The 13523-nt window shown below is 42.5% G+C and overlaps 1 protein-coding gene across 2 annotated transcripts in view; it reads right to left on the reverse strand.

The window, feature by feature from the left end:
• Window positions 1–470: 470 nt before the first annotated feature.
• sema4c (sema domain, immunoglobulin domain (Ig), transmembrane domain (TM) and short cytoplasmic domain, (semaphorin) 4C) overlaps window positions 471–13523 on the reverse strand; it is an 86458-nt gene continuing 73405 nt past the window's right edge. For both annotated transcript variants that reach the window (XM_029510937.1, XM_029510936.1), the window contains 8 exons: window positions 12725–12900; window positions 10691–10835; window positions 9992–10205; window positions 7404–7519; window positions 5516–5673; window positions 5026–5117; window positions 2342–4797; window positions 471–1940 (listed from right to left, as the gene is read on the reverse strand). In XM_029510937.1, coding sequence (XP_029366797.1) covers window positions 3908–4797; window positions 5026–5117; window positions 5516–5673; window positions 7404–7519; window positions 9992–10205; window positions 10691–10835; window positions 12725–12900 — 1791 coding nt within the window. In that variant the 3' untranslated portion in view covers window positions 471–1940; window positions 2342–3907. The remainder of the gene's footprint in view (window positions 1941–2341; window positions 4798–5025; window positions 5118–5515; window positions 5674–7403; window positions 7520–9991; window positions 10206–10690; window positions 10836–12724; window positions 12901–13523) is intronic.

Raw genomic sequence — 13523 nt, forward strand, 5'->3', positions numbered from 1 at the left:
TGCCGACTCAGGTTCTGTACAGGCCAAACTTCTATGTTTCCCACTTCCCGTCATCTTTTGGTTAAACTCTGTGTTTTGATAAAGTCCCACTCTTACAACTCTGGTCAAGCAAACTGTTACCAAAGGCTGACCAATTTCCATGATGTCCCTATTACAAACAAACTCACACACCCTGAGTATATCTCTATTTTTATTTGTGTATATATACACTTATAAAAAATAAGGACATATGTACAATGATAATAAATATCAACATGTTTTTACAAGTGAAATAAGTTACTTAACATATCTTAAAAACAAACACAAAAGATCAACAGGCAAACATGGGGAAAAAATAAAATTGGGATGATGATAATAAAAATAACAACAATAACAATGTTAATGTGAGAAAAACAGCAGAACTCATATGAGATAAAATATTACAAGCAAATGAATGTAAAGAGGGAAAATGCACCAAACATTATTACAGCATTACACGTGCATTATTTTTTCAAGTTTGAGATGTGTTTTCTTTCTTTCTTCTTTTTTTTTTTTTTAGTTTTTGCACAATGTTACATTAAAGGAAAAGACTAATTGTTAAAAGGAAATGTATCAAGACAACCAAGTACCAGTGTAAAGATCAAAAATGTTCATATTGTCTTCTATTTGTAATATTATGGTTGGATTCTTCTTTAAGACAGCAATGTAAGGTTTTGTGTTTTACCTTGACATGTTTCTGTTTCAGTATTCCTCAGAAGCGTCATCTGACGTGTGATGGACGTCTGATCAGCTGATTTTATGCGGCACGCCCCCTGCCGTACATCGGTCCGGAGGAGGGTTAGGGTTAGGCGCTAACCCTAACCTTAGGCGCTTATATTTGTTGTTTTCTGATCCCAATCCATAATACGGTTGTTTCTTTTGCAGTGATCTGATATGGCCGATTTAAGGTTTTCCTGTTCTGCTTTTACTTTTTGCATTCTTGTGAGTCACCCTGTTGTTTCTTTTTCGCATTCTTTTTGGTGTTCTTTTTTTCTTGTGTTGAAAGGCCTTCCTGTCTCCCTTATGTATGTTTTGTTGCATGATCAGACGCAGCTGAAGCATGTCAAGGTAAAACACAAAGCCTTCCGTTGTTGTCTTATAGAAGAATCCAACCATAATACCAGTGTAAAGAGCTAATGTGTTTTTAGCTTTCTGCTTCAGGGAAATTATTACTACAAAAGGGGCAGATTTTAGTCCCGAACTGCAGATATTTATTTGGTTTTTCAGGAGCTGACAAATTAAATAATGGCAAAATTTTTGGTGCATCAGTTTACAGGGCAAAAAGAATTGGGTCCAGCAGATTACTATTCACTTGTAAACAGGAAGCAAACAGGAAGTCCATTAGCATCAAGCCTTTTTCTGTGCTTTGCTTGAGGGAAAATTTGGCTGCAGATAGAATTAGCGGAAAGATTGCAAAACAGCGCAGAGATGCAAAGAGGACGGACTGCTGAAATTTAAATATTGACCTAGAGTCAAATAAAATTAATTTAAGTATTTTCAACAGGAACAAAAGCAACTGCAGTCTACTTTGGCTTATTCAAAAGGTGAAGAGGCACAGAAAAAGTAAACATGTTGAAATACAGCCATGAATTCCTGTACAATCCATAAAATCAGACATATTAAGTTTTTTAAGAGAGCATTAGTGTTCCACAATAGTTGTGTCTGTAAAAGTCCAAAAACGATCGCTCAAAATGATGCACTTGTACAGAGATGATCATATCAAAGATGTACAGTCCACTTGCAGAGGGTCATGCAACACTAGGATGGAGTGCTGATGGCTGAGTACCTCTTCAATGTTGGGAGCTTATTTGATATTCTACATCTCTCAGTGATCTGTACACAGTGAGGCAAAACAAAGCATTTTGTCCTCCCCTTCTTTTTTGCTGAATTCCTCTTGTCCCAACAGACACGTCCTAAAAAAACTGAAGGTAAATCACAGAAAGAAGGCAAATATCATGCAAAGTTAATGACAGAAAATGGCTACAAAGTTAAATGCAATGTCACTGACATACGTATATTTACCTGCATTTGACATATACTTGAAACTCTTTTGATATTTGAAAATTGAAATGAATTGAAAATTTTATAAAAACGTTCTAGCAGTGAGCTCATCTTTGGCCATTAAAGTCTGATACGTGTGCCCCTCAAGGCTTCATTAGTGCCTAAGAATAACTTATGATGCTATTATTACTTTTAGTGATAGGTCTAGCAAATGCACATCCAGTTCAATGAGTTAAATAATTCTTAACACACTGCAATGCTACGTTGGAAATATCAAAGCTTTGAACTGTGCCTGCATAAATTTAATGAAGTGGGAGAATACCTGACACTGGTTCACGGTTGCTTCTCTTCTGCCTGGACCCAGTAGTTTTTCGGCACAGCAGCAGTCAGTCTGTTCGTCTGTCCATCAACACTGATTCTTCTTTTTGTGTTGGTGTATTTTACAGTGCTCTATCTCTGGTTGAGTCCACAGTTGCCCTGGGTCAGTCTCTGGGCTTCGGTAAGAGGGAGGGGTTTCGTGGGATTTAAGGGTGGGTCACAAACACTGTAGTCCAGGATGGTCGGCATTTAAAGGACCATGAGTGTGTGTGAATGTGTATGTAGGAGGGGTAGGTTCCACTTTGACAGCGCAAAATACCACCCTCAGCAAACACATAAGATATAAAGCACTTATTGAGACATCCAAAGCGGTCACAACAGTGAGAGTTCAACTACATTCTCCATTCCTAATATCTTCATGTCAACTTCAATTTGGAATTAAGTGTGCAATTATTCTTCCACGGCTAAGAGCTGAATGCAAATAACCTTTTCTTTTTCTAACGAGATGAGCAAATGTCCAACAGAGCCCAACTGAAATACAAAACTGTTATACACTGTAAATGTAAAGTGGAGTGCACTTATAGTATATTAGACGAGAACGTGCGTTTTAAAGTAACTGTGCAGGGCTGAGCAACTACTGTGAGCTTGTTTGCCCTCACATTGTCATTCACAGAGGGCAGCCATTAGTCACTTGACAAGTCGGCTGTAGTCCGCAAGACATGGAAAAACAACAAGAAAAGCAATGTCTTAACAAACCAACCATCACAACAAATTTAAGTGGAGGGGATCAAGGACTTTCTCTGTGGGTAAATACAATGTCGGGGGGCGGGGGGTATAAATTGAGCTGAGAAAGTCTTGAGAGATTGTCCCTCATTTGAAAACTCCATTGGGTCCACCACCGCAATTCACTTCATTTTCCATTTAATTTCCTCTCTCCTTGTCTATCGCTCTCTCTCTTCTCTGTCCCAGGAAGCTCCTGCTACAGGGACATGATTGTCATCTTGCTTTGAGATTAATTAGTCTTTTTATACCGCTCTCACACTCATGGCTCACAAATACAAAAACAGAAGACGCGCTTCCAGTTTTTTAAGTGCAATAAACTGAAAAAGTCTCACAGGCAAAAAAAGGGACAGAGAATCATTTAAATAGTTCCGGTCCGTTGCATTTGCTGATCGTCAACTGGTTTTAGCAAAGGAGCTAAAAGCCTTACTTCGTCTGCTCAATGTGAAATTAATGTGCCCCTCCATTTGTTAGATTTACATACTTTTCTTCTCTGCGTTCAGCCTTTTTAAATATACAGTTTACATAAGCGGCAATGTTGCCCAAAACGCAATAATTACAGGAGCTCATGTTGGCGAACACGGTGTATGAGTGTGTATATTTAACATGCTGTGTGCTATAAATGTCTACAGTGAGCCAAACAGGCATTGGCAGAATGATAGAAACAACATGGGGAATTGACAGCTTGTCACTGAAAGAGAGAGAGAGAGCAGGCGTCCTCATGAAGAGGGAGGTAGGTTGGTTGTTTTTGTTTTTCTAACTCAGGGAATGGAGACGGAGGAGGACAGGCCTAGACAGACGACTCCTCCGGGTTTGCATCGGGCAGTACGCTTCTCTGCTGCAGAGTACGTCTCAGCTCTTCCTTGAAGGGGCTGGAGTAGTCGTTCCCACCCATGCCTAGGGTTCCCAGCCCACCGCCCCCAGCGCCAGCACCGCTAGCCCGCTCCTCCCCTGCTGTGCTCAGGTTGAGGCGGATGTAGCCGTTGCTACCGGAACCTCGGATGTTGGTAAGGCTGAGACGGCTGGGGGAGTGGATGGGCTGGCCAGGAATGGCGCTGGGTGACGCCGTGCTGCTGACGCTAGTGGGTCCCAGGGCATGACCGGGAACGATCTTAAGCGACCCATCTGAATAGTAATAGTTGGCTCCTGTTTCCCAGAAGCGGTCCTCATCACTGGGCATCTTGCTGGGTACAAAGGTGGGCGGCTCCTTGGGCAGAGTGATGGGATACACCAGGGTGCTCTCAAGAGGTTTCATATCAGCTCCCTTTCCTAGTGCCAGCTTCAGCCTCCTGCGCAGGTACAGAGCTGCTACAAGGAGCAGCAGGCATGCCGCCCCAAGGGTGATGACCAGCACCCAGAACAGCCCCATGCTGCTGTCTGGAGCTCGGGCCTCCATGAAGACCGGCGCACTGGCTACTACAGCCACCTGGTAGCGCTCCGTTTGAAACTTGACCCCCTGCTCCTCAGAGTAGCAGATGTAGCGGCCAGCTTGCATCTGGCCTGTTTCTGGGATGACGAGAGCTTTGAGGGTGCGGTCGAAGCGTGGCCCTCCAGCTTCTCCCAGTTGGAGCTCACGGTCGTTGAGGACCCACCAAGGTTGAGCCAAGTTGGAGACCAGCTGGCAAGGCAGCACCATGTCAGACCCTACAACCACTGTTATATTCCTAAGACGGGAGTGCTCTGCAAAGAGACAGGAGAGGTAGAGGGAAGAGCAGACAGGACCAGAGGTTAAAAATCATCCACATTAATTCCAATTAAATTCTCTGGCAGTTACTTCTCTTCTGCTTAATTTAATTTATTCAGCTCAATCCAAATATATTCACTGAGTCCAGCTCAAATCTACTCTGTTGCTTTACTACCAAAAAATTTCCACAAGGGGCCACTACTGAAGTGTGTCCTTCTCCTCACCAGGGCTAGGAATGGAGACAGGCTTATCGAACTTGGCTTTTCCCCAGCTGAACCTTTCCAACATGAGGTCTTGTGACAGGGATGAAGCGGACCTAGAGGGGAAAGTGTAGAAAGCAGGGCAGAAAATTATTAATCATCTCTTAATACAACTAGTCTATCTCAAATTTGGATAGGACTGGATTTTTCCGGTGTATCAGCTTTTTAGTACAAAAAAAGACCTGGTACATATCATCCTCCCGTTATATGCAGATACTTTCTCCCTAAACACAAACCTCTCAATATGTTTTATGGTTAGATTTGTTTCTGAAGGCTGACTGGGGAAATCACAGTGTCAGAAGCAGAGGCTATTTTACTCAACAATACACGGAAAACCTGCAACGAAGCGGCTATATATAGTTTGAAGGACAAATGATGTATAAATACTAATTTGAAGGACTGACCAATGAATCGTGTATGTAGTATGAATCTATAGTTGCACGTGAACACTTACCCGCGGTGGAGGTCGATGCGGACACAGGCCCGACCTTCGCTGTCCCAAGCGCAGTAGGGGTCCCGGGCAAGCAGACAGTCTGGCTGAGACTGATAGCGGCTGCAGTTGGCCAAGGGCAGCTGGAGAACTTCTGAACGAGAGCCAATATACAAGTACTTCTACGGAGAAAGAGAAAGAGAGACGTGAGAAGACAAAGAGCAGATCCGGCCATCCATCCATCGAGAAACAGAAACCTGAGAGAGGGGGGAAAAAAAAAGAAGACAGATAAACAGAGAGGCGGTGACACAGTTTAGGGTTAGAGGAGATAATGGGATTATCACTCTCAATTACAACAACATTCACTCCCCTGACCCTCTTCCAATCCAATCTGGGTTGTGCTCTTTTTTGCAAAAGCTGTTATAAAATGTCTGGTTGCAACTAAGCCAGCATTAATGAGATAAGCAGTGGGTTTTGGGCAGGGAACACCCCCCCGTCAAAACTGCATCGATCTGTGGACATGCCATCATAAAGCCACGGGGACATGGTCGGTGGCAACTCAGGCTCAGCCAGCAGGGAGACAGAGAAAACAACAGGGGCAGAGGTTCAACTCCTCACCATGCTGGAAGTGGTGATTACTGTTATTGTGGGCAGGGCTTTGTATTCATGAGATGAAAAAAGATGAAAAAGGGCGGTGCAGATAAAAACATCTGAGTGGTACAAGGTCGATGACACTGTGCTGACTGCCTGTCAATGGCTCTGTGATAGCAAGTGTCTGGCAAAAAGGGCATTAGCAATGTAGAACAAAGTACCACCGTTATCACAGAATACCAATGAACAGGTGATCCAAGAGAAATCTCATAACAGCCCAGAACTAGCTTTGAGAAATATGATCAAATGAAGTTCAGAACTATCAGATGCGCAGACAGGAAATTCCCAATACAACAATTGCGTGATGTTTTCCCCTGAGACGCCATTAAATAATTGCCATGCCCTTTTCAAAGCCAACAACCGATGCAAGCGCACTCACCTTACCCTGTGACTGGCCAGGTTTCAGGAGTGAACCTAAGCAGGATTTGAAAATATTGTGCGATCTCTTCCTTTTTTGCTTTGAAGCAATCTTTTCTGAAACTTTTTCTGTGTTTAAAAAAATGTAATGCCTTCTATGAATGATTATCTGAAAGTGTATTCCCATATTTAAACAAGGAATCATGCCTCTCCTCTCTCTGACACCCCACTTTTCACTCAGTGTCCCACTGCGGTTGTTTAGAACGCCTTTTAATACTCTTTCCTTCAGATGTGGCAAGAAACTGATTCAAACAGGAATGACACTTCATAGAGTAGTATCGCTGCCTAAGCCACACAATGCCATACATCTAAAAAGCTCTTATAATAGAAAAGTATAAAGAAAAGTAGCTGTGTGAGTCAACAGTTTCTTATAATAGAGCTGTATTTTTTTTTCCCAAGATCTGCAAAGAACCAACCACCTAACCAGCCAGCCAGCGAGCCAGTCCGACAGACACAAAGCAGCATATGAAAACATTTCTGATAAAAATGGTCAGAACGGATGCATCGGAGGATGAGGTACCCTATTTCATAGTTTGGCTCAAGTTCCTAAAATGCCAGAATTGCAGGTCATTTTGACAATCTCTGCGATAAAGACCTACATCTTTCAAATCCCAAGTCCTAAGTCAGTCACTACAGAGCAGGCTTTCCATTGAAGATTTATGGTGTAGATGACACTGGTGACAAAAGGAGACACTTTCCCTGAGTTGCCAGAGCACCTCCAAGGCCAGAGAAGACATTATGTAACTGCTAGTGTACACTGTGTGTAGTAGATTGATTCCAGTGCTTAAATCTGGGGGACAAATTCCTGGAAATAGCTAAGCGACCTCTTATCCGCGTTTCTTACCTTGGAGTGAGAGATGGTCAGGCTGTCCACTGGCTGGGCGGTCTCAAACAGCTGGATCTCTTCAATCACATGAGCCTCAGAGTTGAGAATCACCACTCTCTGTAGCCAGCCCTCCGCTACAGCAAGGAGAGGAAAGAGTATGAGGTTCACGTCACATCTTTTGAGTTCAATCAAACTTTCACTTCTACTCCGCTTTCACCTTCCTTTCAGGTTGATTTTACATGGCATGCATAAAAACATACATTTCAAAACAAATATCTTCAACGCTTGACTGAGTCCTTGTGCAAAATACCCAGAAAACGCACATTTGACAGCCAGCAGTTTTCATAAATGCCACTTATGTGATATGAAAAACTATCTACCCAAACACAAACTTCTGACTGCACACTCAATAATCATTAGCTATGATACATTTATGCATACATGTAGATTGTGTTTGGAATATTAATGACTGGTAAACAAAAACCACGACTGCAGAGAATTTTATTTAAATATTCACCAACCAAACCTGTAATGGCTGACGTTCATTTAAATATTAATGATGAGTTATTATGATCTACAAACACACAGCTTTTATAACATGAAATGTATTTAAATATTAAAGCTATGTTAAATGCTGAATGTGTTTTCCAGCTGCTGCTGATTCATGCTGTACAATGCGATGCCTATTAGCCAGTCTGTAAAAAATGCTGCTGCACCTATGATATTTTGGTGCTCCAGTATGCTGTGACAGACAGCTGGCATGCAAACAGCAAAAAAAACAAACAAAAAAACCCCTCAAAAAACAACAAAACCTAACCTACAGTTCTATCTAGTTGTGTTTGACTTTCATCTATGGCAATTTGTGGAACTTTAACAGCCGCTGCACTAAAATTTCATGCTGCTCCGAACTTGAGAAAATGTGCCTAAAATGAAAACAAATTCTTCTGACAGAACGTATAGCTGCATTATTGAGCCGGTCATATATTACTTTAAGGTGAATTTAATCCAGATGCCGTTTGCGGTTTTTTAAACACCTTGTGCAAAGGTAGAATTATCAGAGACATTTTAAGAGGACTGTGGGGTGCGGACGCTACAGAAAAAGGAGGATGAAGAAGAAATCTGGTGCTCTGTTTCAGTACAACACTGCGACATGTTTAGATCCCCTTTCATGAAAGGTGTTTTAGGCACAACTAGTGGGGTGACTGAGGTGTGTTTGTAACTATGAATAGTATTATGTGCTGGCATGTCTTGTTCTTGTGTGGTCCTTTTGACTAAGACACTGCCGCAGATTAAAAAAAGCCCCATCCTTCAGCCAACAGGAGGCTTTAGAGAAGGTAATGCGTGTGTGTATACACACACACACACATAGCATACCAAGCAGCAGGCATATCATCATACCTCTCGCGGCTTCAGGGACCAGTGTCAGTTAATCCCTCAATCCAGTAGCCTAGTTTTTCACAAAAACAGTCTCAGCAAGCGTTCCCCTTCTTTCTCTTTTCACATCAGCTGTCGCTATGCTGCAGCTAATAGCTAATCAAGCCCGCAGCCCAATTGGCACTATGAGCGCATGTTTGCCAGGGGCCCTGTTGAGTTTGTGCTGTGAAGCGCGACAAGCGGGGATGACTGCACTTGGCTCAGAGAGTGTGACTTCATTTATGTGTGTGTGTCTGCCTGCATTGGCCTCCCTGCTTGCCAGCAGTGAAGCCCCAAGTCCGCTGTTGTCACACTGTCAGTTGCCACAGTCACTCTGCTTGCTGCAACGGTCTGAATTGCAAGTAGCTAAGTCTCTCTCCTTTCAGGAGATTGGCTGCATTCAAATTTACATTCTCTGAAATCCACTGTCAGTTCTGCGTCATTCAGGATTAAGGTTTTGGGAGGGCCGACCGACGTGCAGGTGCCAAAACAGAACGCCTGCACATACACCCAACAGCTCCTGACTGGAGATATTAATTAAGTCACACATATGAAATGTTTCATTTGCTGTGTGAAGACGGATCTCTGCATGCAAATCAAGCTCTTAATTGAAACCCTGCTGAAATGCGGCCAGATGGCATGTTGTTTTGTGTCACCATGCCTGATGCCAGTACTTGCCGCTACCTGCTGCCACGGCCTGTAAGCTCCCATTTCTTCAACACATGCTGTGTGCAGCTCACCTCAACACATGCGGACACACGCTCGGTTTCAGCCGAGAAACAACCAAACAAAGAAATGCTGTGCACCTGGAGTGTCCTTTCATTGCCATATGGAAAGAACATCACACTCCAGAATACAGGCAAAAAGACGGAAACACCTTGAACTATGCGTAATATAATGCAATCCAATCCAATGCTACGACCCTGTGAAACATAAGAGCTTTACCGTTATCTTGTGATGCAAACTTGTGTAGATATCATGACTTAAAGGTGTTTCAACTTCAATTTCAGCAAGTTCAAGAGCTGAAATAGGAATTTGCTTGACATAATGGCACATTGAACGTGCCATTGTAAAAGCTGAAGAAATGTGAGTGATTGTTGGGAAATGTTCATTGTTTGAATTTTCCTTGCTGGTTTAAAAGAGAAAAACACTTTCATTGTCACCAGTGGCAGGAACATTTGTGTCATTTGTACCTGTGCCGATGAAAAGCATGTGGTAGGCCCGCTGGTCCAGGGCGCTGACCCGATCAACCGCCAGTCTGGTGAAATTGACACCCTTGGTGAGCAGCAGGGGGCGAGCCAGAGCCTTGTCCTCCATCAGCGGGTGCTTCTTGACAAAGTTGAGCGTTGCATCAGGCAGCTGCAGAGAGCTTTTGTAGCCATTCTCTCTGTCTGAGTTAGTTATACACTGGAACACGGACAGGGGAGGACATGGAGCAAAGAAAAGGAATGGAGGGAAGGATGAAAGGAAGGGTGAGAAGGGTCAAGAAGGAAAAAAGAAAGAAGAGGAGGAAAGTTCTTAACTGCAGCTGGCATAGGCTGGTATGGTTAGTTTGCAGTTTGCCCTCCTCCTCACTTCTCCATCTTTCCTCTGGCTCTTGCTCTCACCTCCGCCTGCCACTACAGCCCTCTCTCCACTTCCTTCCCTTTCGTTCTGGTCTATTACGTTGTTAGCTTTTCGTGCCAGCTTTTTCTGCCTTTCACTTCCAACCCTCCCCTTAGCCACCCATACTTCCCTCCCTCTTGCTTTTCATCTGCCCACTCATCCCTCCTTTTATAATGCTGTTATATAAAATAAGCAGGTGCACAAAAATTGTTACACCATGAAAAAGTAGTCAAGCAATTTTCCTTAAGTTCTTGGAAAATGTCAACACCGGGTCTGCAGTCTCTTACCGATCCAGGCCGCGGCACAGGGACAGCACCAGTGTAGCGTCCCCACCTCTGAGATGCCTCCCTGTACTCCTTGTAAGCTCTTCCAAATACCTCCTTCACATCACTGATCTGGTACTGGCAGACAGCCGACACATCCACATCCCCCCTGAAAACAGGGCAGCATGGTGGCGAATGAGTGAAGTAGAAATACAAACAGACAGATTAGCTACAAAATGAGTGGCAAAATGTGACTTTTAAGTAACAGCGAGGCTAAAATACAAGAACGTAGGCTAAACTAAGCAGAATGGAAATATCTGTTGCTTGTTAAAACCTGGGAACACTCAATTTTTATAATAAGATTATACTTCTATAGCATTTATATTTGCTATTACATAAATATTAACCCTAAAGCCCAAACCTTCACTGCGTGAAATGCAATGATTAGATGTATCGACACATCTTCTGTCTTTCTGCAGTGAAGAAAAGTGATGCACAACTATATGCACTGGATTTAATCGGCCAGTGAAGTGAATCAATTGCTCCTGTGATTTCGCAAACAAATTCCATTTCATGGAAAGGTCGGGCAATTGAACCTTTTTTTTTTATACAACCCAATTTCAAAACCCCAAGTGGGACTAAAATTGACACATGACCAAGACATATTAAATCATACTTGTTCTGCTCATCTGACAAATAAATTTCATTTCCATCTTCATTCAGTGGAATGAAAACTTCTTTTTCAATTTAAACTCAATCACTCACATACAGATATAAAGACATACAGTCATGAATAAGCAGGAGAATTTAATTCTGGATTGGTTTCAGCAGGATGTCAAGCACTCAGGAAGTAGCAAACTCCCACTTGTACAGTCTCACTGCAGTTTTTCTTTGAGGTACACTGCTTCAATTCAGCATTAAACACAGCGCATGCTGCTGCAGTGAAATGCCAGTTTCTTTGAAAGCCGTAAACAGGAAAAACGGAGAGTCATGTCAATTAATTTCTATAATCTGATTTGTCCTGTGGGTTAAGTACTTTTCCAGCCTGGAACAGGACTGTGAATGTGCAGCAGCGCCATGGGTTTTATAAGGTGAACATCAGAACCAAAGGACAGCTCTGAAGTCTTAGCATCTCAAAAAGCCACCCTGCTCAGCCAGATTATAAGTGGAACTTCAAATCATCATTTACATAATGTCCAATTATCTTAATGTTATATCTATCAGAGCCAGGGGGCTTAAAGAATCCCCAGTGAGTCACACTAGCTTAGACTTTTTTTCCCCCAGCAGCTGTAGAAACTCTGAATGAAGAAACAAAGCCTGAAGTTCGAAGAGGGTTCATTTTGTGATATGATATCTTATTGAAGAACACAAAAGGCACACATCAAAGGGCACTGCCCCGAGACGAGTGTACGCCTCCAACTTTCCTCCCAAAGAATAGCTCTTGCCCTCGCTCCTTCTTCTTTGTTGATAAGCAACTCATTAACACATGTTCTGTAGTGGTCTGACCAACGCCAATCTTTACTCCACTAATAATGCCATAACTCTTAACTAGATAACTTTATTCAATGCTTCTAATCACCACATTGTAGTCTCTTATCATGTCACCTCGTCAAATGTGTTCCCATTTGTCGTTGAAAAGTTTATTTTAAAAAAGTTTGTTTTATCCAGCTACTATGATTTTATCAGTCAAAAAAAGTTATTCTGTGGCTAGTGGTCTGATGACTATCCTCTTCATGACTTTTGGGTATGTTTAGAAATATTTCACTTTCATCTGAACAACAGGGGACATTAAATCATTAATAAAAGCCATCAAAACGCATTCTAGTACACTTGAGTCGGTTAAAGGGCTGTTATATTTAAAGCCCAATTACACAGAGAATACCTAATTACACAAAGTGCATAGTTAGAGCTCTCATATAAGGCTAACTGGCTGACCCATAATTTTAATAAAAGCCAAGTATCTGATATGTTAGCAAAGCAATGTGGGTTTTTTAGCAGACAGCAGATGGCACATGTAGTAATAATACATGCATGCTGTGTCAAGTCTATCTCACTCACCACTGGGCATGGAAAATGCCATAAAAGGTTGTGCCTCGCCAGTCCTGGCCCGGGAGAGTGAAGACAGCCCTCAAGTTGTTGAAGGAGACGTGACGCTCGGGCAGGGAGCACTCCATTCGGGCTTTCTGGAAAGTGGTCCATTTCTTCTGCAGTGTCCTGGTACCGCCCAGATCTCCCTGAAAGAGCACATATGAGGTCTTACAGATGGCTGAAATGATTATTAACAGTGTTTTAGATTCATAAGAGGCCCCTTCACTCCAAAGTATGTTTATTGGACGTTACATGATACAGCAGTGTGAAGTTTTCCCATTCAGTGGAAGGACGAGGAGGAAGACTTCAGATCTAATTTAGAAGCCAGTGATGAGATTGAGCATGGAACTTGGGGAAACTTGAAACACATGCTAGGAATGTACTTTTCATTGAAGCATATTTTTTCCTGAAAAACCTTCATACTCATAGAAACTTTTAATGAGAGCTGATGTGAAGTTAATTAACCGATATAGATTGAGGAAAGACTTTTGTGGAGACCAGCGAATCAGATATGAATAAATAAATATTATTTTTTCAGTTTAGGAAACAAAACTGGCCGGTTCAGGCTGAGACCTTAACTGTTGCATCCTTCAAGCACAACAGACTGTTTTGCTGTCTGCACCACTTGTTGAACATACCCTTTGCAATTATTTGGAGTGTTTAAAGATGAGCTTTACGGCTGCTGAATAATTAGTTCTCTCTTGACCTGTGGAACTTTGAATTCTCACCGTGCTTCCATGATGCATGTTGATGTGTGTTCTGGGGTTTG

The sequence above is a fragment of the Echeneis naucrates genome, chromosome 9, assembly GCF_900963305.1.
Source record: "Echeneis naucrates chromosome 9, fEcheNa1.1, whole genome shotgun sequence".
NCBI lineage: Eukaryota > Metazoa > Chordata > Actinopteri > Carangiformes > Echeneidae > Echeneis > Echeneis naucrates.